At 35.0% G+C, this 24,101-nt stretch overlaps 1 protein-coding gene across 1 annotated transcript in view; it reads right to left on the bottom strand.

The window, feature by feature from the left end:
* Positions 1–3,806: 3,806 nt before the first annotated feature.
* Positions 3,807–24,101, bottom strand: part of LOC131148516 (uncharacterized) — an 89,377-nt gene continuing 69,082 nt past the window's right edge. Inside the window, exon 4 of the mRNA XM_058098258.1 lies at positions 3,807–4,173. Coding sequence (XP_057954241.1) covers positions 3,940–4,173 — 234 coding nt within the window. The 3' untranslated portion in view covers positions 3,807–3,939. The remainder of the gene's footprint in view (positions 4,174–24,101) is intronic.

Below are 24,101 nucleotides of genomic sequence, written 5' to 3'. Positions count from 1 at the left end.
AAAAATACCTCCTTAAAGCAGCTCCACATCATACCAGATGGACCAACTCTCTCCTTCTCAAGCAGACTCACAATCGTCCACCATATTTCCACTTCTCTTGCCATCTAGAAGGTAGAATAGAGAACCTTCTGCTGGTCAGTGCAGTGCGAAACTTCCAATATCTTCTCGGTCTCCTATACCCAGTTCTCTGCCACTATCGAATCGAGTCCTCCCATAAATGTCAGAGGGTGCATGCGGGTGAACCTCTCTATGGTACAACCCGTAACAGTAGGAGAGTGCTCACGTCTCCTAACATTCCACCCGATCTCCTGCATAACCTGCCTCGTTAAACCTCGAGGCACAAAAGGAGACTCATCACTCGCAGTCCCCTCGAAACCACTATCCAAGTTGTTATCCTTGGGCTCCATTCTGAAAGTAAGATAGGAATCGGTTAAAATTCCTATATCGTACACAATTAACACAATCATTTAAAACTAATCATGTCAACTACTACTCTCACGAGTTCAGGTCTGTCCTATTGCACTGAAATGAATCCATCAGTGGTTTGCCATGATTTTACTGAAATCATTATTCTAGGAAAAACACATAACACCACTAACAAGTCCCTGTCTAACAACAAAACAACCCTTGAACTACTCTACCCATTTCCTACATCCTATACTCTAGTATGTACACAAATCTACACCTAACCAATTTTACAAGACCTAATAACCTGGTTAGCTCTGATACCAAGATGTCATGCCCCGAACTCGTAAATGGGTCCCAGGTGTGATTTTAGTAACCTACATTAGACCATACTAGAGTCTATACATAATTGGAAATACACATCCCAAAATACAATACATACTCCAGGTGTCTACAAAACCCAACACTAACAACCCGGTTACAAAGTTCATACCTACACAGGTACTAAACATAGTTAAACAACACCCGCACTTCCGGACGCTAGGATACTAGTTCCGGCTACCTAAAGGACCTGAAAAACTGTTGCATATTCGGAGTGAGACACCTCTTAGTAAAGAAGAAAGCAAGTTATGTCAGTGTGTGGCATACAAGTGTTATTCAACATAAAACATAACACGATACAATTCCAATATTTTTCACAATCTGTTCCAGTACATACGATACCAAACATACGATGTCACACTCAAGCACCCGATACTACTGGGGTGTTAGTCAATCCGAAAGGCATGACCAGAAACTCGTAGTGACCATATCTAGCTCGAAAAGCATTCTTTGCAACATCCTCAGTTCTAACCCTCACCTAATGATACCCTGACCGTAGATTGATCTTCGAAAATACCTGCATTCCCTACAGCTGGTTAAACAGATCATTTATATAAGGCAACAAGTATCGGTTCTTCACTGTTATCTTGTTGATCTCATGGTATCAATGCACATTTGCATCAAACTGTACTTCTTTTTCACAAACAATACTTAAGCTCCCCAAGTCGAAACACTAGGTCTGATAAAGCCCTTATCCAGTAGTTCCTGCAACTGCTCCTTCAACTCTCTAAGTTCAGTAGGAGCCATTCGATATGGAGCTTTAAAAATTGGTGCCTGTCCTGGCAACAAATCAATAGCGAACTCCACCTCACAATCAGGAGGTAAACCAGGTAAGTCTTTCAGGAATACATTCGAAAATTCGTGAACCCCTCGGATATCTTGAAGTTTCAAATCATCCCGAGGTGGTTCCTTCATGCAAGCTAGGTACCCCTGACAACCCTCCAAGAGTAACCTTCTAGCATGTATAGCTGATAGAATTTGTGGCATCGAATGCACACACAATCCCACAAACTCATACTCCTACTCCCTAGGAAGTCTGAACACTACTACCTTCCTACGACAATCAATCACCGCATAACTAGAGAATAACCAATTCATTCCCAGTATGACGTCAAATCCACACATGTCATACACTACTAGGTTCACGGTAGCAGTCTTCCCTGAGTAACCACTGGGCAGTTTCCCAACATCTTACCATAGATCGTTACATTCCCAGTCGGTGTAGCCACGGACAATCACTCATCCATCACTTGGGCTTCAACCCCACACAGTTTCAAAAAACTAGTAGATATAAATGAATGGGTTGCTCCTGAATCAAATAAAACAACAACTATATTCGAAAGCAATAACATGGTACCTATTACCACATTCCCAACGTGTTTCGCATCTGCTAGAGTAAAGGAGTACACCCTCCTCGAGATATCTGATTACTCTCGCAGTTCTGGCTCTGTGCAGGCATATCACTCCTCTCTGCCTGACAGTTTCAAGATATGTGGCCCGATTTGCCAGAGTTGTAGCAGTTATCCCAGAACGGCTAGCATTCACCGTCATGCCATTTACGGCATCTGGTGCATGGTGTGGAGGATGGATCCCCCCTGAGAACTCTGCTTTTCGATATTCTTACAATACCCCGAACTATAGTTCTTCTTCTTTTTCCACTGTCCCTGTCGTAGACCAGTCTGAGAACCAGAAGATACTAGCCTCTTCCTCTGCTCCTATACCACCTTACCCCCCTTGAGGTTAGTCTCAACTATGGTGGCTTAATCCACCAAAACAGAAAACTCTCGGATCTACAGCATCCTCACAAGCCTACGGATGTCCTTCCTCAGACCCTTCTCGAACCTTCAAGCCTTCTCATACTCGTTCGAGACCAAATACGGCACGAAACGAGATAGTTCAATATATCTAGCAGCATATCTCTGCACTATTAGGTTCCCTGCGTTAGGCTTGAGAACTTATCAGCCTTCGTGTCACGAGTGGAAGCTGGTAAGTATCTCTCGAAAAATACCTCCTTGAAACGACTCCACATCATACCAGATGGACCAGCTCTCTCCTTCTCAAGCAGACTCACAGTCATCCACCATCTTCTACTTCTCCTGCTAGCTGGAAGGCAGAATAGAGAACCTTCTGTTGGTCAATGCAGTGTAGAACTTTCAATATCTTCTCAGTCTTCTGTACCCAGTTCTCTGCCACTATCAGATCGGGTCCTCCCATAAATGTCAGAGGGTGCATGTGGGTGAACCTCTCTACGGTACAACCCGTAATAGTAGGAGAGTGCTCACGTCTCCTAACACTCCACCCGATCTCCCGCATAACCTGCTTCGTCAAACCTTGAGGCACGGAAGGAGACTCATCACTCGTAATCCCCTCAAAACCACTATCCAAGTTGTTATCCTTGGGCTCCGTTCAGAAAGTAAGATAGGAATCGGTTAAAATTCCTATATCGTACACAGTTATCACAATCATTGAAAACTAATCATGTCAACTACTACTTTCAAGGGTCCAGGTCTGTCATATCGCACCGACATTAATCCATCAGTGGTTTGCCGTGATTTTACTGAAATTGTCATTCTAGGAAAAACACATAACACCGCTAACAAGTCCCTATCTAGCAACAAAACAACCCTCGACCTACTCTACCCATTTCCTACATCCTATACTCTAGTATGTATACAAATCTACACCTAACCAAGTCAACAAGACCTAACAACCTAGTTAGCTCTAATACCAAGATGTCACGCCCCAAACTCGGGGATGGGTCCCAGGTGTGATTTTAGTAACCTACATCAGACCATACCAGAGTTTATACATAACTGAAAATACACATCCCAAAATACAATACATACTCCAAGTGTCTACAAAACCCAACACTGACAACCCGGTTACAAAACTCATACCTACACAGGTACTAAACATAGTTAAACAACACCCCCTCTTTCGGATGCTAGAATGCTAGTTTTGGCTACCCAAAGGACCTGAAAAACTGTTGCATATTCAGAGTGAGACACCGCTCAGTAAAGAAGAAAACAGATTATGTCAGTGTGCGGCATACAATTGTTATTCAACATAAAACATAACACGATACAATTCCAGTATTTTTCACAATTTGTTCCAGTACATATGATACCAAACATACAGTTAGTGTCGTCACACTCAAGCACCTGATACCCTGCAATAACCGAAGCCCCACAGCGATATCGTGTCCAGTACAGTGTAGCTCACACCCATCAATGACCAAAAGGAAAGAACAGGCGATATTTTACACCCTCGAATATAGAGTCGGACACTCTCAACCACGGTAATTAGCCGAGACATGGTGTCAGCGTACAGTAATTCATGGCCCCTAGCTGATTTACAAAACCTGGAACAATTTTGGAACTCATGTCCCTATACTCATCAACGTACGATAATTAGTCGCCCCTAGCTGTTTTACAAAACCTTGGAACATTTTACATACAACATTTCATTCCATACTTATTTGAGTATACAACAAATCATATCGTTTTTAGTTCGAGAAATACAGTTTAATACAAATACAGGTACGGTCATCTCAATACTATAGTTTTATATAACATACAAATTTTCCAACAGAAGTAGAGATGATACCCGAAACCTCCAATTTTTCCAAAAACTGTAATCCGAAAATCCCATATTTTTACTTGAAAGATTTTCCCAAATAAGAAACCAAAACTTACATACAATCGCAAACTACATGTTTACCGATTCTGATTTTCAAAAATAACTGATATAAATAGAATCCCCTTACCTTTTCTCAAATACCAAAATACAAACTCTATGGCTCCAAAACTATGAACCGAGACACCAAAATCTAAACATCCAAGAACTATACTTCACTACAATTCTTACTACTACACATATTCAGAAATGAAACTGAAATCGGACTCTTACTTTGTTTTTGGGTCAAAACCCAAAAATCCTTGAAACAAAATTCTAATCCACTATACTCGAAGAGATTCCTCCCCTGATCCACGCAGTAATGTCAGATCGTCGAATCAGGCGACAAACAGCGAAGAATCAAAGAGAGAGAGAGAGAGAGATCCCATTGGTTCTAGAGGGAGAGAGAAAGATTTTGAGGTTTCTTAACACTTAAGAAATGAAATGGGATATTTATAGCCCCTTTGAACCAGCCAACCTCGTCGATGAGACGGCGCCTTTCTCGACGAATCATCCATACATTTTGTCGACGAATCGGCTCCTTCGGCAACGAACCTGTTCTCTATGAGTCCAATCCGATTTTGATAATGACAAATCACTTGGTATTTGATTTGTGCATTGAGTTTGTGAACAGGAACCATATTAAGCATGCACGGAATAATAATGAGTCGTGGAAGCCTTAAAGTAAAGCATACATATCTTGGCAAGATCCATGGAACTCAAAGAGTACGATAATCAAGATGCAAGCGGCAAAGTTCAAGATCATCTTGGGAATGGGTACCTAGATCTCATGTATGTACATTTACATATGATTTAATTTGAGGTTCAACATAACCTAGAATGACTTTAGGACTCATGCATTTCATGAACATCATTAGGGTACTTTCATGGACTTAGAAATACTTTCAAAACCCTAGAAAATGTTTTTATAAAAGACCCAAGAAAGTGATCAAAGCAAATTTTTAAATTAGAAATAAAAAAATCAAAAAATGGGCACTTCGGTAGCCTGAACTCAACCTTGGTAGCCTGAAAATTAAGTTCGGTAGCCTGGAGAATTAATGGGAAACACAGAACCTGGCCGAGGCACTTCAGTCGCCTGAACTTAGGACTTCAGGCACCTGAACTTGCCACTTCAGGAACCTGAACTAAACCTTAGGCACCTGACCCTGTATTCCAAGTTAAATTTTCAAAGCTTTTAAGGGACTTCAGTCGCCTGGGCTTCGACCTCGATTGCCTAAACTTGCAAAAAAATTTAAAAATATGATTTTTATCAAAAGGACTCGCGAGATATTTCTTTGATCCAACGGTTGAAATCAATTCTAAAGGTAAGACACTATATATACTGAATATCTAAACCATAGTATGTTAGCAAAACACAAGAAGATCAACGTAAAGCGAATAACACATCTTGTTGAAAAGAGAACTGAGAAACTTGAGCTAATTGATATATGATTGCCTGCTCTCTAGCTTCTACACATCATCTTTGGGCAAATCAACTCAGAAAATCAAAAGGGATCTTGATTCTACATCTTGTGTTTTAACTTGGATTAAGGTTTGATTAATACTTTTTTTTTAATCTCATATCAACATCTGTTTTGAATATCCTTAGAGAAGTTTGATGCTGAGTTTTTCACATTCATATAAAGATTGTTCTTTTGAAAAACTCAATATTTGAGAAAGTTTTTATTTTGGGCATTGATTAAAGAGTGTTCACTCAAGTGTGTTCTTAGTTTATGGCTGATATTTTGAATACATCTAAACTATTTGATTATATATCCTTAGCAGTGCATAACAATATATATATTGAAGGATAGTTTCTGAAAATCAAATATTAAGTTTGTTGATCTTTTGTATTCTCATCATATAGATATATACTTTAATTCAAATATTACCAAGATTGCTTTGAAATTGAAATCTTGAGAAAACTATTGTTTTTAACAAAATGTGTTTAAAATCTTTACAATTTTCAAAGTTTTTTTTTTTTATAAGTTCACATTAGTTATTCATGATTTTTCGTAAAGTGAACTAGAACCCTAATATTCTCCAAAGCGTTTAAATATATCATTTTTGGGAGATTTGATAAAAAGGAATTTGTGTGTTGAAGCATATCATACATAAACGATTGTATCGTTTCATACATTTTGAGCTTCAAGTTATATCATATGTTAATGTATTAGGAATTTGAATTGTACTCATGAGCTTTTGTTTGGAAGCATTTTTGAGTGTTTTTATAGATTCTATTGTATACACGGTTCGGTGTGTGAACTGGTGTTTGAGGAGAGAGTCGTATCTCGTGTAAGTAGCGGAGTAGGAGGGAGTTGTACCTCTTGTAAGTAGCGGATTGTAAGGAAAGCTCCGTCCCAATTTAAGGAGCAGGGATTTTAACGAAATCCTTGAGTGGTTGCTCAAGGCGAGAACGTAGGCCGAGTTGGCTGAACCTCATAAAAACTGCGTTTGTCTTCTCTCTTCCCTTTACTCTTTACTTTCAGCACTAAATTTAAATTGCTCATATTGCATGTGTAGGTTGAATAACATTGCACACAATTAATTAGGTAATAAGAACTCATTGGTAAATTGAATTTGTTTTTGTTATAAATCCCTAAGATTGGTTTGCTAAATATACAAGTTGGGATTAAGTAGTAAATAGATTCAAAGAATTTTAAAATACCCAATTCACCCCTCCCTCATGGGATTACACCTAATTCAACAATTGGTATCAAAGAGGGTGTACGTAGACTTAATAGTTAATTTGTAAAAAGATCATATGTCACATATTGGTGTAACTCCATTTGGTGAGGGACACTCATCCACTAGACCACCCATTTTTCTGTGGTGTAAATTACACCTATTGGAAACGTAAGATGAGCATATATCTACTGAACGTAGATTGGAAGGTTTGGAAAATAGTGACTAAGGGAAATCACATTCCCATGAAAGTAATTGATAGGACTAATATACCTAAAACTGAAGATGAATATACAGAGAAAGACTGGAAATCAATACAAATCAATGCTACTGTCATGAACTTGTTTTTCTATGCACTGGACGTAAATGAATTTAATAGGGTAATGGCATGTAACTTGGCTAAAGAAATTTGGGAAAAATTAGAAGTCACATATAAAGGCACTAAGGAAGTCAAGGATAGTAGGATAGACATGCTCACTTGTGAATATGAAGCATTTAAAATGCATGTTGATGAATCTATACAATCCATGTACACGAGATTCACACACATCACAAATTCTTTGAATGCACTTGGAAAAACTTACCCTACTTATGAGTTGATCAGGAAAATACTTAGGGGATTACCTCAAGTGTGGGAAGCGAAAGCTACAGCAATAGCAGAAGCGAGAAATGTCAAGGAGATGTCAAGTGACGAACTCATTGGATCACTCGTCACCTATGAGCTGGCAATAAACGAGAGGAAGATTGAGCAAAGCAAACCAAAGCAAAGAAGGTCATTGCACTTAAGGCATCATCAAGCTACTCAAGTGAAGGAAGTGATTTCGAAACAGATGATGACATGGCCTTGCTAACAAAGAAGTTCATGAAGTTCTTGAAGAAGAACAAGAAGTTCAACAGAAAATTTCGGAACTCTAAATCAGAAAGAGGAGAGTCTAGCATGAAAAAAAAAAGAGGAGGATCCACCAACATGCTACAACTACCGAGAGGTTGGACACATCAAGCCTGAGTGCCCCAAACTAGTGAAAGCCTAAAAGAAAAAGAAGAGGCGCTGAAAGTTGGTTGGGATACTCATAGCACTAGCAATTCAGAATTTGAATCCAGCAACAACGAAATTGCCAATATGTGTCTAATGGCACATGATGACCTTGAGGTACAATAATCATTTTCATCATATTCGTATTATTCTAGTGAGTCTGAAAATGAAAATGACTTGATTTCATATGATGAACTAAAACAAGAATACCTATACTCTATTAAAATGTTTGAGAAGAAAACAAAGAAAATCTCTAAGTTGAAAAGAAAAGTCAAAGAACTTTCAAATTTGGTTGAACGCCAAAATGAATCTCATGCATCTGTCATAAAAGATAAAGATTTGAAAATTGAAAAATTAGAAAAGGATTTGAAAGATAAATCTGAAATCATTTATAAATTTACTGAGGGACAAAACAATTTTAAAAAGCTTTTAGGATCTCAAAGAAATTCCCTAGAAAATGAAGCGCTTGGCTTTAATGAAAAGGAAAATCTAAAGAATAGACATCTTTACATGGGTTATTTCATGAGAGCCAAAGTCATATGTTCCAACAAATAATTATTATAGAAATACTACATGCTTTAAATATAGAAGGTTGGGTCACATACAATTCGATTGTCCTTTCAAAAATAAAGATGTCCAAATCAAGAAAGAATAGAGAGTCAAAGGAGAACATAGCACTAACCCCCATAGACCCAAGAAAATCTAGGTACCAAAGTTAGTTGTTTGATTGTGTCTTGCAGATATGCTTAAGATCAGCATCCTCAAAAGATAGATGGTATATGGATAGCGGATTGTCACGTCACATGACTGGGGATAAAGCAAAGTTCACATCCATAACACCCAAGGATGAAGGGCTTGTCACTTTGGGAGATAATGCTAAGGGAAGGATCACAGGTGTAGGTAAAGTTGGTAATGATTCCTCACTCATTATAGATGATGTTTTATTAGTTGAATATTTAAAGCATAACTTATTGAGTGTAAGCCAACTGTGTGATAAAGGTTACAAAGTGTCTTTTGAACATGACAAGTGCATAGTTAAACACAAAACTGATAATAGGATACTATTCACTGTTGAACGTCATGAAAATGTATATACCACAAGCTTTGATAACTTAACCTCACAGAGTGTGACATGCTTCTCTACTATGAATGAAATTAACTAGATTTGGCATAGGAGACTAGGACACGCAAACATGGATTTAATCTCAAAACTAGTTAAGAAAGAATTAGTTAAGGGACTACCTAAGACTAAATTTGTGAAAGATAAAATTTGTGATGCATGCCAACTAGAAAAACAAGTAAAAATAAGCTTTAAGAAGAAGAAAGAAATCTCCACTATTAGGCCACTCCAAATGCTACACTTAGACTTATTTGGACCAAACCCAATATAGAGTTTAGGAGGAAAAACATACGCAATTGTTATAGTTGATGATTTTTCAAGATATACATGGTTACTATTCTTAGTTCACAAAGATGAAGCATGTGAACTATTTATAAACCAGTGCAAGAAAATCCAAAATGACAAGGGATATACAATCACTAAAATTCGAAGTGATAGGCGTAGAGAATTCAAAAATCAAGGCATGGAAGACTATTATAATTCATTAGGAATTGCCCATAATTTTTCATCTCCTAGAACACCACAATAGAACGGTGTAGTTGAAAGGAAAAATAGGTCTATACAAGAGATGGCCAGAACTATGCTTAACGAACATAAATTACCTAAGTACTTCTGACTTGAGGCAGTGAATACTGCCTGCTATGTGCTAAATAAAGTTCTGATTAGACTTTCACTTAATAAGACTCCGTATAAGTTATGGAATGGCCATAGACTAAACATATCATATTTTCATGTCTTTGGTTGTAAGCGTTTTGTGCTTAGAGACAATGAGCATTTAGGAAAATTCGAAGTGAAATATGATGAAGGTATCTTCCTAGGGTATGCCTTAGATAGTAAAGCCTATAGAGTATATACCAAACGAACATTGACGGTCATAAAATCTATTCATGTAGTGTTCGATGAGTCAAATCCCTTCTCCAAAAGAACTGATGAAGATGAAATTGAATTAAACAAGGAATTTGAAGAACTATCCATTAAGAATGATTCAGAAAAGAAGAATGAACTTAAGGAACCATCCATTGAAATTGATCAAACTGAAAATGAGGTTAATGAACCACCTAAAGAATGGAAATATATAAAGAATCATCCCATTGGTCAAATAATAGGTGAATCACTACGTGAAGTAGTCACTCGATCCTCTCTTAGGAATATGATGTCCCACTGCATTTCTATCTCAAGAAGAACCTAAGAATGTGGGTGAAGTTATAGAGGATGAATCATGGGTGTTGTCCATGCAAGAAGAGTTAAATTAGTTTGAGAGAAACAAAGTATGGACATTTTTTTCCAGACCGGAGGATAAGTCAATCATTGGAACCAAATGGATATATAAGAATAAGAACGATGAACATGGAGTAGTTGTAAGAAATAAGGCTAGATTAGTAACTTAGGGATATAATCAAGAAGAAGGTATAGATTTGAAGAAACATTTGCACCTGTAGCTAGGATGGAAGTCATACGAATGCTTTTAGTATATGCAGCTTTTAAGGATTTCAAGTTATATCAAATGGACGTCAGAAGCGCATTTTTAAATGGCTACATAAATGAAGAAGTGTATGTAGAACAACCCCCGGATTTTGAAAACCATAAGAATTCATATCATGTTTATAAACTAAAAAAAGCCTTGTATGGTTTAAAGTAAGCTCCTAGAGTTTGGTATGAAAGGCTAAGCGGTTTTCTATTAGAAAATGGGTTCATAAGAGGAAAGATTGATACAACTCTATTCATAAAGACTAAGAAAGAAGATATTCTCTTAGTTCAAGTATATGTAGATGACATTATATTTGGCGCTACAAATAAAGAATTGTGTTGTGAATTTTCCAATACCATACAAAATGAATTTGAGATGAGCATGATGGGTGAATTAAATTTCTTCTTAGGACTTCAGATCAAATAAGCAAAACATGGAATATTCATAAATCAATTAAAGTATATCCGAGACCTACTCAAAAAGTTTAATATGGAAGATGGAAAAATACTAGGTACACCTATGAGCACTTCATTGAAATTAGACAACGATGAACAAGGTATACTAGTAGATGTCAAACTTTATCGTGAAATGATTGGTAGCTTATTATACCTGACTACCAGTAGACCTGATATAATATTTAGCATATGTTTGTGCGCAAGATTTCAGTCTGCACCAAAAGAGTCACATTTGTTTGTCATTAAACAAATACTTAGATACCTAATAGGAACCGTGGAAATTGGATTATGGAATCCTAAGTACACATCTTTTGAGATTATCAGCTATTCATGCTGATTTTGTAGGTAGCAAAGTGGATAGGAAGAACACTAGTGGTACTTGTCATTTCTTAGGACATTCCTTAGTCTCTTGGTTTTCCAAGAAACAAAATTCAGTAGCTCTTTCCACAGCTGAGGCTGAATACATAGTGACAGGTAGTTGTTGTGCTCAAACACTATACATGAAGCAACAACTAAAGGATTTTGAATTAAATTATGAAACAATATTTATAAGATGCGATAATATGAGTGCAATAAACATTTCAAAGAATCTCATATTACATTCACAAAATAAGCATATAGAGATACGACATCACTTTCTTCGTGATCATGTGCAAAAAAGGGATGTGACACTTGAGTTTATATGCACAGATGAACAATGGGCAGATATATTCATGAAACCACTTGTGGAGGATAGGTTTATCCAAATTAGGCGTGAATTAGGCTTGATGTATAATCGAGAGGTTGCTTAGATTTATATTAGATAACATAATTTAAGGGAAGCAATGTCACTTAAGATGTAATCACTTGGTATCAAAGTAATCAAATGTTGGTATCGCATTAATTAATATTTAGTATCAAATCAATTAACATTTGTGCACATTCGACATAACATTAATCTACATTTGGTATCACATCAATCAATTTTTGGTATCCTCACATAATCGTTGAAACTGATGCATTAGCAAGGGGGATGGTTGATGTAAAAAAGGGAGAAGTAAAGTCTGTTAAAAATCTAATGGTTGAACAAGATTAAAACTTTAAGATTTCAAAGGGGAGAATAACATAAAGGTATGTCCATTCATGTCTTATCATTATACATTTTTTTGTTAATGTCAAAAGGGGGAGAAAAATCGGGAGCAAAAATAAAAAATAAAAAAACATATCAGAAGCAAAGAAGAATGAGCCAAAACTGTTATTGATGTTATGCAAAGGGTGAGCATATTCATTATGAGCATATTTTATATTTCATTTGGATTCAAGCTAAACAATTTATGTATGAACATGAGCATATTGTCATTCATTGAATATTTGATGCATTAATTGAGGGGGAGCCTTGTTAGGCGTAACCCATTATACATTTTTTTTCGTGCATTTGTCATCATCAAAAAAGGGAGATTGTTGACTCTATGAGTCCAATCCGGTTTTGATAATGACAAATCACTTGGTATTTAATTTATGCATTGAGTTTGTGAACAGGAACCATATTAAGCATGCACAAAAGAATAACGAGTCGTGGAAGCCTTAAAGTAAAGCATACATATCTTGGCAAGATCCATGGAACTCAAAGAGTACGAGAATCAAGATGCAAGCGGCAAAGTTTAAGATCATCTTGGGAATGGGTACTTAGATCTCGTGTATGTACATTTATATATGATTTAATTTGAGGCTCAACATAACCTAGAATGATTTTAGGACTCATGCATTTCATGAACATCATTAGGGTTCTTTCATGGACTTAGAAATACTTTCAAAACCCTAGAAAATGTTTTTATAAAAGACCTAAGAAAGAGATCAAAGCATATTTTTAAATTAGAAATAAAAAAATCAGAAAATGGGCACTTCGGTAGCCTGAACTCAACCTTGGTAGCCTAAAGAATTTCTTCGGTAGCCTGAAAAATTTCTTCGGTAGCCTGAAGATTAAGTTCGGTAGCCTAAAGAATTAATAGGAAACACAGAACCTGGCTGAGGCACTTCGGTCGCCTGAACTGTACCTTAGGCACCTAACCCTGTATTCCAAGTTAAATTTTCAAAGCTTTAAGGGACTTCGGTCGCCTGGGCTTCAACCTCGATCGCCTGAACTTGCGGGAAAATTTAAAAATATGATTTTTATTAAAAAGGACTCATAGGATGTTTCTTTGATCCAACGGTTGAGATCAATTCTAAGGATAAGACACTATATATACTGAATATCTAAACCCTAGTACATTAGCAAAACACAAGAAAATCAACGTAAAGCGAAGAACACATCTTGTTGAAAAGAGAACTGAGAAACTTGAGCTGATTTATATACGATTGCCTACTCTCTAGCTTCTACACATCGTCTTTAGGCAAATCAACTCAGAAAATCAAAAGGGATCTCGATTATACATCTTGTGTTTCAACTTGGATTGAGGTTTGATTAATACATTTTTTTTAATCTCATATCAACATCTATTTTGAATATCCTTAAAAAAGTTTGATGTTAAGTTTTTCACATTCATATAAAGATTGTTCTTTTGACAAACTCAATACTTGAGAAAGTTTTTATTTGGGCTTTGATTAAAGTGTGTTCACTCAAGTGTGTTCTTAGTTTAAGGCTGATATTTTGAATAGATCTAAACTATTTGATTATATATCCTTAGCAGTGCATAACAATATATATATATATATATATATATATATATATTGAAGGATAGTTTCTGAAAATCAAATATTAAGTTTGTTGATCTTTGGTATTATCATCATATAGATATATAGATATATACTTTAAGTCAAATATTACCAAGATCGCTTTGAGATTGAAATCTTGAGAAAACTATTGTTTTGACAAAGTGTATTTAAAATCTTTGCAATCTTCAAAGTTTTTTTTTTTTGTAAGTTCACATTAGTTATTTGTGATTTTTTGTAAAGTGAACTAGAACCCTAATATTCTCCAAAGTGTTTAAATATATCATTTTTGGGAGATTTGATAAAAAAGAATTTGTGTGTTGAAGCATATCATACATAAACGATTGTATCGTTTCATACATTCTGAGTTTCAAGTTATATTATATATTAATGTATTAGGAATTTGAATTGTACTCACGAGCTTTTGTTTGGAAGTATTTTTGAGTGTTTTTACAAATTTTCATACACAGTTCGGTGTGTGAACCGGTGTTTGAGGAGAGAGTTGTATCTCTTTTAAGCAACGGAGTAGGAGGGAGATGTACCTCTTGTACGCAGCGGATTGTAAGGAAAGTTCCATCCCAATTTAAGGAGTAAGGATTTTAGTGAAATCCTTGAGTGGTTGCTCAAGGCGAAGATGTAGGCCGAGTTGGCTGAACCTCGTAAAAACTACGTTTGTCTTCTCTCTTCTCTTTACTCTTTACTTTCAGCACTACATTTAAATTGCTCATATTACATGTGTAGGTTGAATAACATTGCACACAATTAATTAGGTAATAAGAACTCATTGGTAAATTAAATTTGTTTTTGTCATAAATCCCTAAAATTTGTTTGCTAAATATACAAATTGGGATTAAGTAATAAATAGATTCAAAGAATTTTAAAATACCCAATTCACCCCCCCCCTCTTGGGATTACAACTAATTCAACATAACTCTATTCTGATATTTTACAACGCGTTCGATATTTATTCGTCGACAAGACTCTGAAGTTTGGCAACAAAGAGTACGATGACCTTCGTCGACGAGAACAACGGCTTCGTTGATGAAACCTGCAAAATTTACCTTTTTACCCTTTCATTATTTAGTCAATCTAGATATCTCAAGTCGGGTTCTTACAATTAAATAATACCATTTTTGAAAAAATAATTCCCGAAATGACTCTGACGTAATCTCGCTACTTGGTCCAGCGAAATTTAAACAAATCTCGCTAGACCAAATAGCGAGATTTAAATGGCAAAGGGAATTCATATGTTGACGCGTGACTGCCAAATCTCCCTGGATGGAGTAACGAGATTTAGCAAATCTTGCTACTTGGTCCAGCGAGATTTGCATGGATTAGAAGAATAAGGCATTTCATGGGGTACTTCTTAAGCACCAGCGCCTGCAGCACCAGCCAACCTGACCACGCCCAATCTGGTATATACACCCCAGTGTCCAGTTCTTACCCTTCGCATCTCCCAACGCCAGGAAAAAACTCGTTCAATTCATATATCTTTTTGCTTGAAAGTATATAAGAATTTGCAAAATAACTCCCTTTTATGACTAATAAATATGAAAAAAGCAACCATACATGCAGAGACAAATATTTAAACAAGGTGTTGCCCAATAAATTTAAGAAAGTAAGGAAATGTTTAGTGTCCCTGGTATATGTAATGACACGGATCGAGGATCTCATTATGTACCTAAGGAGGCCCTGCCACATGAGCCTGTGTCATCATGGATCATAGCATAACTCAAGAAATTATTGCATTAGGCAACCTAACCACCTCATATTTTAAACAATCAAATATATTCCAATAATTTACTCCCTAATTACTTAGCTAGCAATTTTATACTTTTATAAACTATTGCGATTAGGGGTGAGCATAATTCGGGGAAACCCGAATTAACCAATTTAACCGACCGAAATTGGTCGATTTGGTTTAGGTAAAAAAATCGATTCGATTAAGTTTCACCAAAATTCGATGAATCGATTTTCAGTTCGGTGAATAGGAAATACAAATTCGGTTAACTAATTAACCAATTTAATAATTAATTAAATTTAAAATATAAATTAATATATGTTAAATAATTAAGTTTCACCAAAATTCAGTTTTTAATAATTAGTTTTAAATAATTTCGGTTAAATTCGGTTAACCGAATTACCCAAACAGGTAATTTGGTCGGGCGAGGTTCGGTTAATACCCCTTATTCGGTTAGTTCGGTTAATGGAAATGATTAGCTGAAATTTTTGGTTAATTCAGTTAATAAAATTTCAGTTAATTAATCGAATTTCACCGAGCCGACCGTTTGCTCACCCCTAATTGCGATAGGCAACCTAACCACCTCATATATTAAACAATCAAATATATATATTCCAATAATTCCCTCCCTAAATGCTTAGCAGGCATGTTTATACTTTTATAATTACACTTACATTGAGATGGCTAATTCTTATTTTTAGTTCGAAGCTCAGTGTTTTTAACTGTATACATTTAAATAAAATGTGATAAAATTCCACACATTTATGCTTCTTGTTGACATCTTTTTTGTTCGGAGTCAATTTAGCCAACTTTGGGATTAATTCAGAATTAATTAAGAACTCAAGGGTGAGTTTGTCTCCAAAATAGTCAATTAGAGTCTTGCTCCCTCTTCCGGTGAAACACTTTGGAGCCTAAATTTCGTCAGTTAAAATTAGGTGCTATCTTGACTTTAATTGGGTTTTCTATTAAGAATAAGGAGATAGGAATGCCCAAATACTCATTTAGGATAGGCAAGGCAAGGGAGTCTTTGTTACTCCTAAAGACGTTCTAGGAAAATAGGTGTATTGAAGTTCTCGTCTTAACTCCCATTCGGGAGCACTTAAAAAAAAATATTTAAAGCACTTATCACTTAAAATAAATACTTTAAAAAACAAACAAACAAAAAATGACGTTTGAATTGTACTACAACAAGTACTTATTGCAATAAGTGCTTTTCTAAAATCACTTTTTTTTTAGAACCATTTAAATGAAATATGAGAAGCAATCCAACATACCTTTCGGCCACTTATAAGTGATATAGTTCATGGACGGTGTCAATTTTGTAAATATAAGAAACTTTAGTAACTATTTTGTAATTTAAAAAACACATTATAAGATAATCATATATTATTTTACCATACATTCATAATTAAATTTTTAAATAAATAAGAAAAAGCATCTATTAGTTTAAATTAATATTAAAAATTAAAAATAATCATCTAATTAATAATATTATTTTAATATAAAGGAATATGATAATCATATATTATAAGTATATATTAAGAATAAGATTATTATTAATCAAAAAATAATATTTTTTACTTAATTAAAATATTTGAATGTTAATTACAAATAATTTTTAATTAACTTTTTAATTAAAAAATAATCATATATTATTTTATCATGCATTATAACCTATTAATTATTAATAAAATATAATTAAATTCTACAATGAATAAAAAGAACTATCTATAAATTTAAACTAATATTAAATAAATTAAAATTTTTAAGTTCGTTATTAATAATATTCTTAACATAAATTTATGTGATAATCATATCTTATAAATATACACTAATAAAAAGATTATTATTAATTAGTTATTATAATTCAATTACGGATTGAACAAGAATTATTTATTAATTTAAATTAACATTAAATAATTTTAAATTTTAAATTTTAATAATACTATTATTTTTATCATAATTTAATGTGATAGTAATATGTTATAAATATACATTAATAACACTATTATTATTTATTAAAAAATAATAATTTTATATTATTTTTAATATAAAATATTTAAATTTTAATTATAAATAAATAAAATAATTATTAATAAAGTTGTTAATTAAAAAATATTAATATTTGATATTTAAAATACATTTAAAAATAATCATATAGTATAAAAATAATCTTACAGTACCCTATAGAAGTAACTATCCAACTACCTCTTATTTTAAACACAATAAAACACCACTTATAACTTTCGGCACTTTTCTAGTTCAGTACTTATTATTATCACTTATTAAATTTAACACTTTTTTTAAAAAGTACATATGTGTAAGTGTTTCAAAATGATCCCTTACTCTATTTTTAAAGAACTTAAAGTTCAATCCAATGGGGAGAGAATTCTACAAGGAGACATGCAAGCTCCCAAGATGCTAGACACATTCAATTGCAAAAGGAGAGAGGTTCAAAATATCACAAAATTACAAGGACATCTACGCTCATTGAAATGGAGAGTCTTGAGAGAGAAAAGAGAAAGAGAGAAAGAAGTACTCCATTAAAGAAAATAAGTTTAAAGCTTGAAGAAGAAATAGTCAAGAAGGAAACCAAAATTTGCTCAAGGTTTTGAAAGATCCAAAATTTTCAAGAAGAATAAGATAAATCTACTAGTTTTACACACCTTTATATGATTTCATAAACTTAGGTTTGAGATTAATGGTATAAATAGGTGAATGATTGGAAAAATCTCTTTCATTACATGTCAAAGTAGAAATTTGTACGATGTTCTTCATGTATGAAGCAAAGACTTAATGAATACTTTAATGAATCTGATGATGACACCCTAAAGTATAGCATGATATTATTTTTCACATAATTCTTGAGGTGAGGGCAGTCTTAGAACTTTGATAGGGTAACGATAGTTGTAAGGTTGAACAATATTTAAATGGAAGGTAAATAAGTCCATTAAACAACATTCATTTCATCTCGAGACTATATCATTCAATGAAAAACAATACTTGTGTACGTATCAAGAGCATGATGAACTTGGTATACCTTGAAAGTCCTAACTCAACCACATTATGACATGTTTTAAATTTCTTTGAATACTTAAGATTGAACCACGTTGAATGAAATCAAAAGCTTTGATCAATAAATCTGACGATGGAATCTCGAAGTGACATGATATTGTTTTTCGTGGGAATCTTGAGGTAAGGAAAACCTTACGGCTCTATAAGGTACCTGATGATTATAAAGTGGAACAATTATTAAAGAAAAGGTAAACTAATTCACTATAAAACTAAAGATTATTCTTAATTAATGCTTGGACATTCTAAGTAAATTATATGGTACCATTCCAAAGAATGGGTGTGTAGAGGAGTACTACTACCTTCCCCTTATATAATTCAACTCCTGAACATGATTATGATACATAGACTATAGATTAGACTCCTTATATACTAAGATTAGTTAGAAATCAAAGATTAGTTAGAAATCAATTAATTAATAGTAAATAGGTGAACTTAACCATACTTAGAATTTTTTTAAAAAAAAAAATTAGTGGTAACTCGTGAACCTATAAAGTACAAGACAAAAATCATGAATGCATTTTTGGATAGCCATTTTTGTTGAGCCCCGTTGGATCCCTATATGCATATGTTGACACTTCCAAATGCAATCTTATGATGAGAGATGGATCATTCCTGTTGTCTATTCCAAAACCATAAACATTCTAATTGACTAAAAAATCGTTTTTGGCTAAACTACTTGAATGATAAATCAATGCTTGTAGTTTCCGAAACAGGAGAGAAGATCAAAAGTTTCAATAGTGGATTGTTTAGTTAAGACAACTTTTTTTAAAAATAAAAATAAAAACTTTAAAAATGATTAGATTTACCTTTCTCTTTTCCTATACTACACTTTTATTTAAAAAGAAAATCTTTTAAAATCTTATAGCTAGTTTTTTTGTTAGGGTTTTGAAATTCTTTCTTTTTTTTTCTAAAGTAGTTGATGTGTAGAAATATGCTAATTAACCATGTCCCACTTCCTTGATTTCAATTTTGCAACTTAATTTTCCAAGAATCAACCTTATTGTTAGTTGGCATTCCATGCTTGTTTCTACCTTAATTTACTACTAGCTCAAGTTTGTGCTCTCCTCTACTCACTATTAAGAATGGGAAAAAAATAAAAATAAAAACAAAACAAAAATGAAAACAGAAGTAACAAAAACTTTTAAACAAAGTTTGAAATCATTTTTAAAATTATCTTTGGAGACATCTAATAAAAATTAGAACACGGTAGAGAAAATTAGAGGTGCAAAAGAATTTTCATTTCCATTTTCAGTTTTCTAGATAACCACAAAAATGCTACCCTATTTTCTAATTTTAGAATATTTATACAGAGAAGTTGGAAAACAATTAAAAAATATTTTCCAACTTTCTTATACAAATATGGTAAAAAAAAAATAGAAATAATGTTGCTTTTTAGTAATAAAAACAAAAAGTGAAAACTATTTTGAGAGAATGTTTCATTAGAATCAATTCCTTCCTTTGAGTGAATCCTTTTGCAATTAGTCTAGCCTTATATAGGTTGATTTCATCTTTAGAGTTTCTTTTAGTAGTAAAAATCCATTTGCATTAAACAGGAATAACTCCATTAGGCAATTCTATCAAATCTCATACTTGATTTTACACATAGATGTCATTTCATCTTCCATTGCATCTATCCACTTTTTAGATTCACCACCTCTTATGGCTTGTGAGGTCTTATTCTTGAGAGGACACAATTTCTCTTTTGTACTTCTTAAACTATCTATCCAATGACTGATTAAGTGCACTTTCTTTTATGGAATCAATAGGTGTAGTATCATGTAATGGTATACTTCCATTATGTTGACCTTCTATTTGACCAATTTGATCAATCATAGGAGAATATGAAATTAATACCACATTTCTCTTATCATGTGTTAGGAACCTGTGAGCATTTAGATCAAAGTGACACCAAAGATTTAACGTGATTCGGTCAATAACGACCTACGTCCACGGAGCACACACCAAGTATTCACTATCGCTCGCTCGGTCTCTCTCTCTCTCTCTCTCTCTCTCTCCCTCCCTCCCTTCTTCCTCTCTGCTCTCTCTCCACTGTACTTTACATCTTCCACAGCCCTCTATTTATTGGGCTTGGAAGTTAAATCATAATTAAATAAAATCAATACAAATGGAAGTTATAATGAAGAGATTAATGGAGAGATAAATCCCACCGCGTTTCTGACTCAGCTCCTAACTTGCAACGCGTCTCCAGCTGTCTCCTGGTTGTCTTCTAGCTCCATCTCTAACAATCTCCCACTTGGAGATAGAGACGCCTCCTCAACCAGTATCATGAATAAATGATGTGCTCATAACATATGTCTTCAGACATGAAGACCAACTGAAGTTGAACACAACTTCAGTTTCTCTGTAATCACCACCTTAGTTAACATATCTGCCGGATTTGTGCTACTTTGGATTTTTTCAAGTATTAACACACCGTCCTCTATCAGAGATCAGACGAAGTGGTAACGCAATCCAATATGCTTAGTTCTGGAATGAAATGCTGAGTTCTTCGCCAAATGTATCGCACTCTGACTATCACTGTATAAAACATTTCCTTCCTGCTTTAATCCAAGCTCCGTTAACAAACCCTGAAGTCAAATCATCTCTTTATTGGCTTCTGTCACTGCTACATATTCAGCTTCTGTAGTGGATAAAACAACAATCTTCTGTATCTGTAACATCCAACTAACAGTTGTTGAGCCAATAGTGAATATGTACCCGATGGTGCTTCTGCAATGATCAATCTCACCAGCAAAATCAGCATCTACGAATCCTCGGATTTTCAGATCACTTTTGCCGAAACATAGGCACTTATCAATAGTGCCACGAAGATATCTCAAAATCCATTTTACTGCTTTCCAGTGTGTCTTCCCTAGATTTGACATATATCTGCTGATAGCTCCCACTGCTTCGCCAATATGGTACCAACCATAGCATACATTAGACTTCCAACGGCTGAAGCATATGAAACCTTAGTCATGAAGTCTTTCTCTTCATCTGTCTGGGGAGACTGATTCTTTGAGAGTTGCAAATGACCTGCCAATGGTGTATTTACAACCTTGGCACTGCTCATATTGAACCTCTGTAAAACACAGCTAATGTACTCTGACTGAGATAACTGCAATGTGTCTTGTTGCTTACCACTGTCTAGGAGCTTGTTTGAGACCATACAAACTCTTTTTCAATTTGCATACAAGATTCTCTTTGCCTTTTTTCTGAAAAGCCTTCTAGCTGTTGCATATAGTTTTCCTCATCAAGATCATCGTGAAGAAATGTCGTCTTCACGTCTAACTATTCAAGATGTAAACCCTCTGAGGCAACAATACTCAGAACAGATCTGATGGTTGTCAGCTTCACAACTAGTACAAAAATGTCGGTGTAGTCAATTCCTTCCTTCTGCTCGAAGCCTTTAACTACCAACTGAGCCTTGTACCTCCTGGAGCCGTCACGCTCCTCTTTGATTCTATAAACCCATTTGTTGTGAAGAGCCTTCTTACCATTAGGCAACTTAGCTAGTTCACATGTTTGTTGGAGTTAAGAGACTTCATCTCGTCTTTTATTGCAAGCTCCCACTTGCTCGCATCTCCTGCCTAACATGCTTCAACATAGCATTCAGGTTCTCCTCCATCTGTAAGAAGTAAATGGTTCACATACCTTCTATTTGGTACGTGCTGCCGAGAAGATCTCCTAAGCTCTGGTGCTGGAGTAGGAGGTGGTGGTGCAACAATCTGCTCCACATGTTCCTCTGGCTGAGGAATCTCGGTAGTCTGCTAAGGATTCTCTGTGTTCTTCTAACGTGTCCTTACACCTTCTAAAACATCATCCACATCTACAAAGGTTGTTTCAAACTCTGTAGACCCGGTTGTGTGTCTATCCTTGCACATCATCTTTTCATCAAAAATTACTTCTCTGCTTCTGATCACCTTTTTGTTTTCATCATCCCAAATGCGATATCCAAATTCATCTCTACCATAACCGATGAAAGTGCATTTCCGGGATTTCGGATTCAGCTTATTCCTGACATGATCATGTACATATACAACACAACCAAAGACTTTCAAATATGAAAGTCTTACCTCTTTATTACTCCAAACTTCTTCAGGTAGATTGTAGTCCAATGGTACTGAAGGACTTCTATTGATCAAATAAGTTGCTGTGTTGACTGCTTCTGCCCAAAACATCTTTGAAAGCCTGACTACATACGCATGCTTCTGGCTTTCTCTGTCAACGTTCTGTTCATCTGCTCTGCTACGCCGTCGTGTTGAGGCGTACCTGGCACAGTTTTTTCCATTCTGATACCATGCTCATAGCAGAATTTCTTGAACTCGATGTCAACATACTCTCCACCATTATCTGTTCTCAGTTTTTTTATTTTCAAACCAGTTTCGTTTTCTACCATCGCTTTCCAAATTCTAAAAGCATCAAAAACATCATATTTAAACTTCAAGAAGTAAACCCATACCTTCCGTGAATGATCATCGATAAACGTGATGAAGTAATGCTTTCCTCCTATAAACGAAATGGTTGTTGGTCCTCATACATCTGAATGGACTAGCTCAAGTCTCTTTTTCTTCGGGGTATTGATATTTGTCTGGAAACTAATTCTCTTCTATTTTCCAAATATGTAATCATCACATGTGTCAATCTGCACCGACTGTAAATCACTCAACTTACCCTTTGAGTGCATTACCTTGAGTCCCTTCTCACTCGGATGTCCGAGTCGTTGATGTCATAAGTTGCTATCATCATTTCCTATAGCAACTGTAATAGACATACATGTATCAAGAGTTACATAAAGAGTACCACTTTTCTTACCTCGAGCAATTGTCAATGCACCCTTCGAAATCTTCCATTCATCACCCATGACAGATGTGCTATAGCCTTCGTCTGCCAACTGACCGACTGAAATCAAATTCTTCCTCAGGTCTGAAATATACCTAACATCTCTCAGTTTCAAAACTGACCCATTCATTTTAATCTTTATAGTCCCCTTACCGGCAATGTCGCATGGTTGATCATTGCCTAGATAAACTTTATCGAAATTACCTTATGTATATCCCTCCAGGCAGTCTCTACTGCAAGTGGCATGGAATGAAGCTCCGATGTCTAACACCCAAGACTCCTACTTGCTCTCCAAAGAGCATATCAACATCTCATCATTTTCGGAAGCAATATTTGCTTCTGTCTTTGCCCTCATCTCGTACTCTTTCTTCTGACTTCTGCACTGGTTCTTGTAATGACCAGTCTTTCCACAGTTCCAGCACTCAATAACTTTTGTGCTCTAGGAACCTGTGTCCTGCGTACCTCTAGGATTTCTGGATTTAGACCGCTTGGGCCTAGATCTGCCGTGGTTGTTTGATCGTCCATGCTTGTTT

Source organism: Malania oleifera, chromosome 2 (assembly GCF_029873635.1).
Source record: "Malania oleifera isolate guangnan ecotype guangnan chromosome 2, ASM2987363v1, whole genome shotgun sequence".
Classification (NCBI taxonomy): Eukaryota; Viridiplantae; Streptophyta; class Magnoliopsida; order Santalales; family Ximeniaceae; genus Malania; species Malania oleifera.
This window is presented reverse-complemented; position numbering and strand designations above follow the sequence as displayed.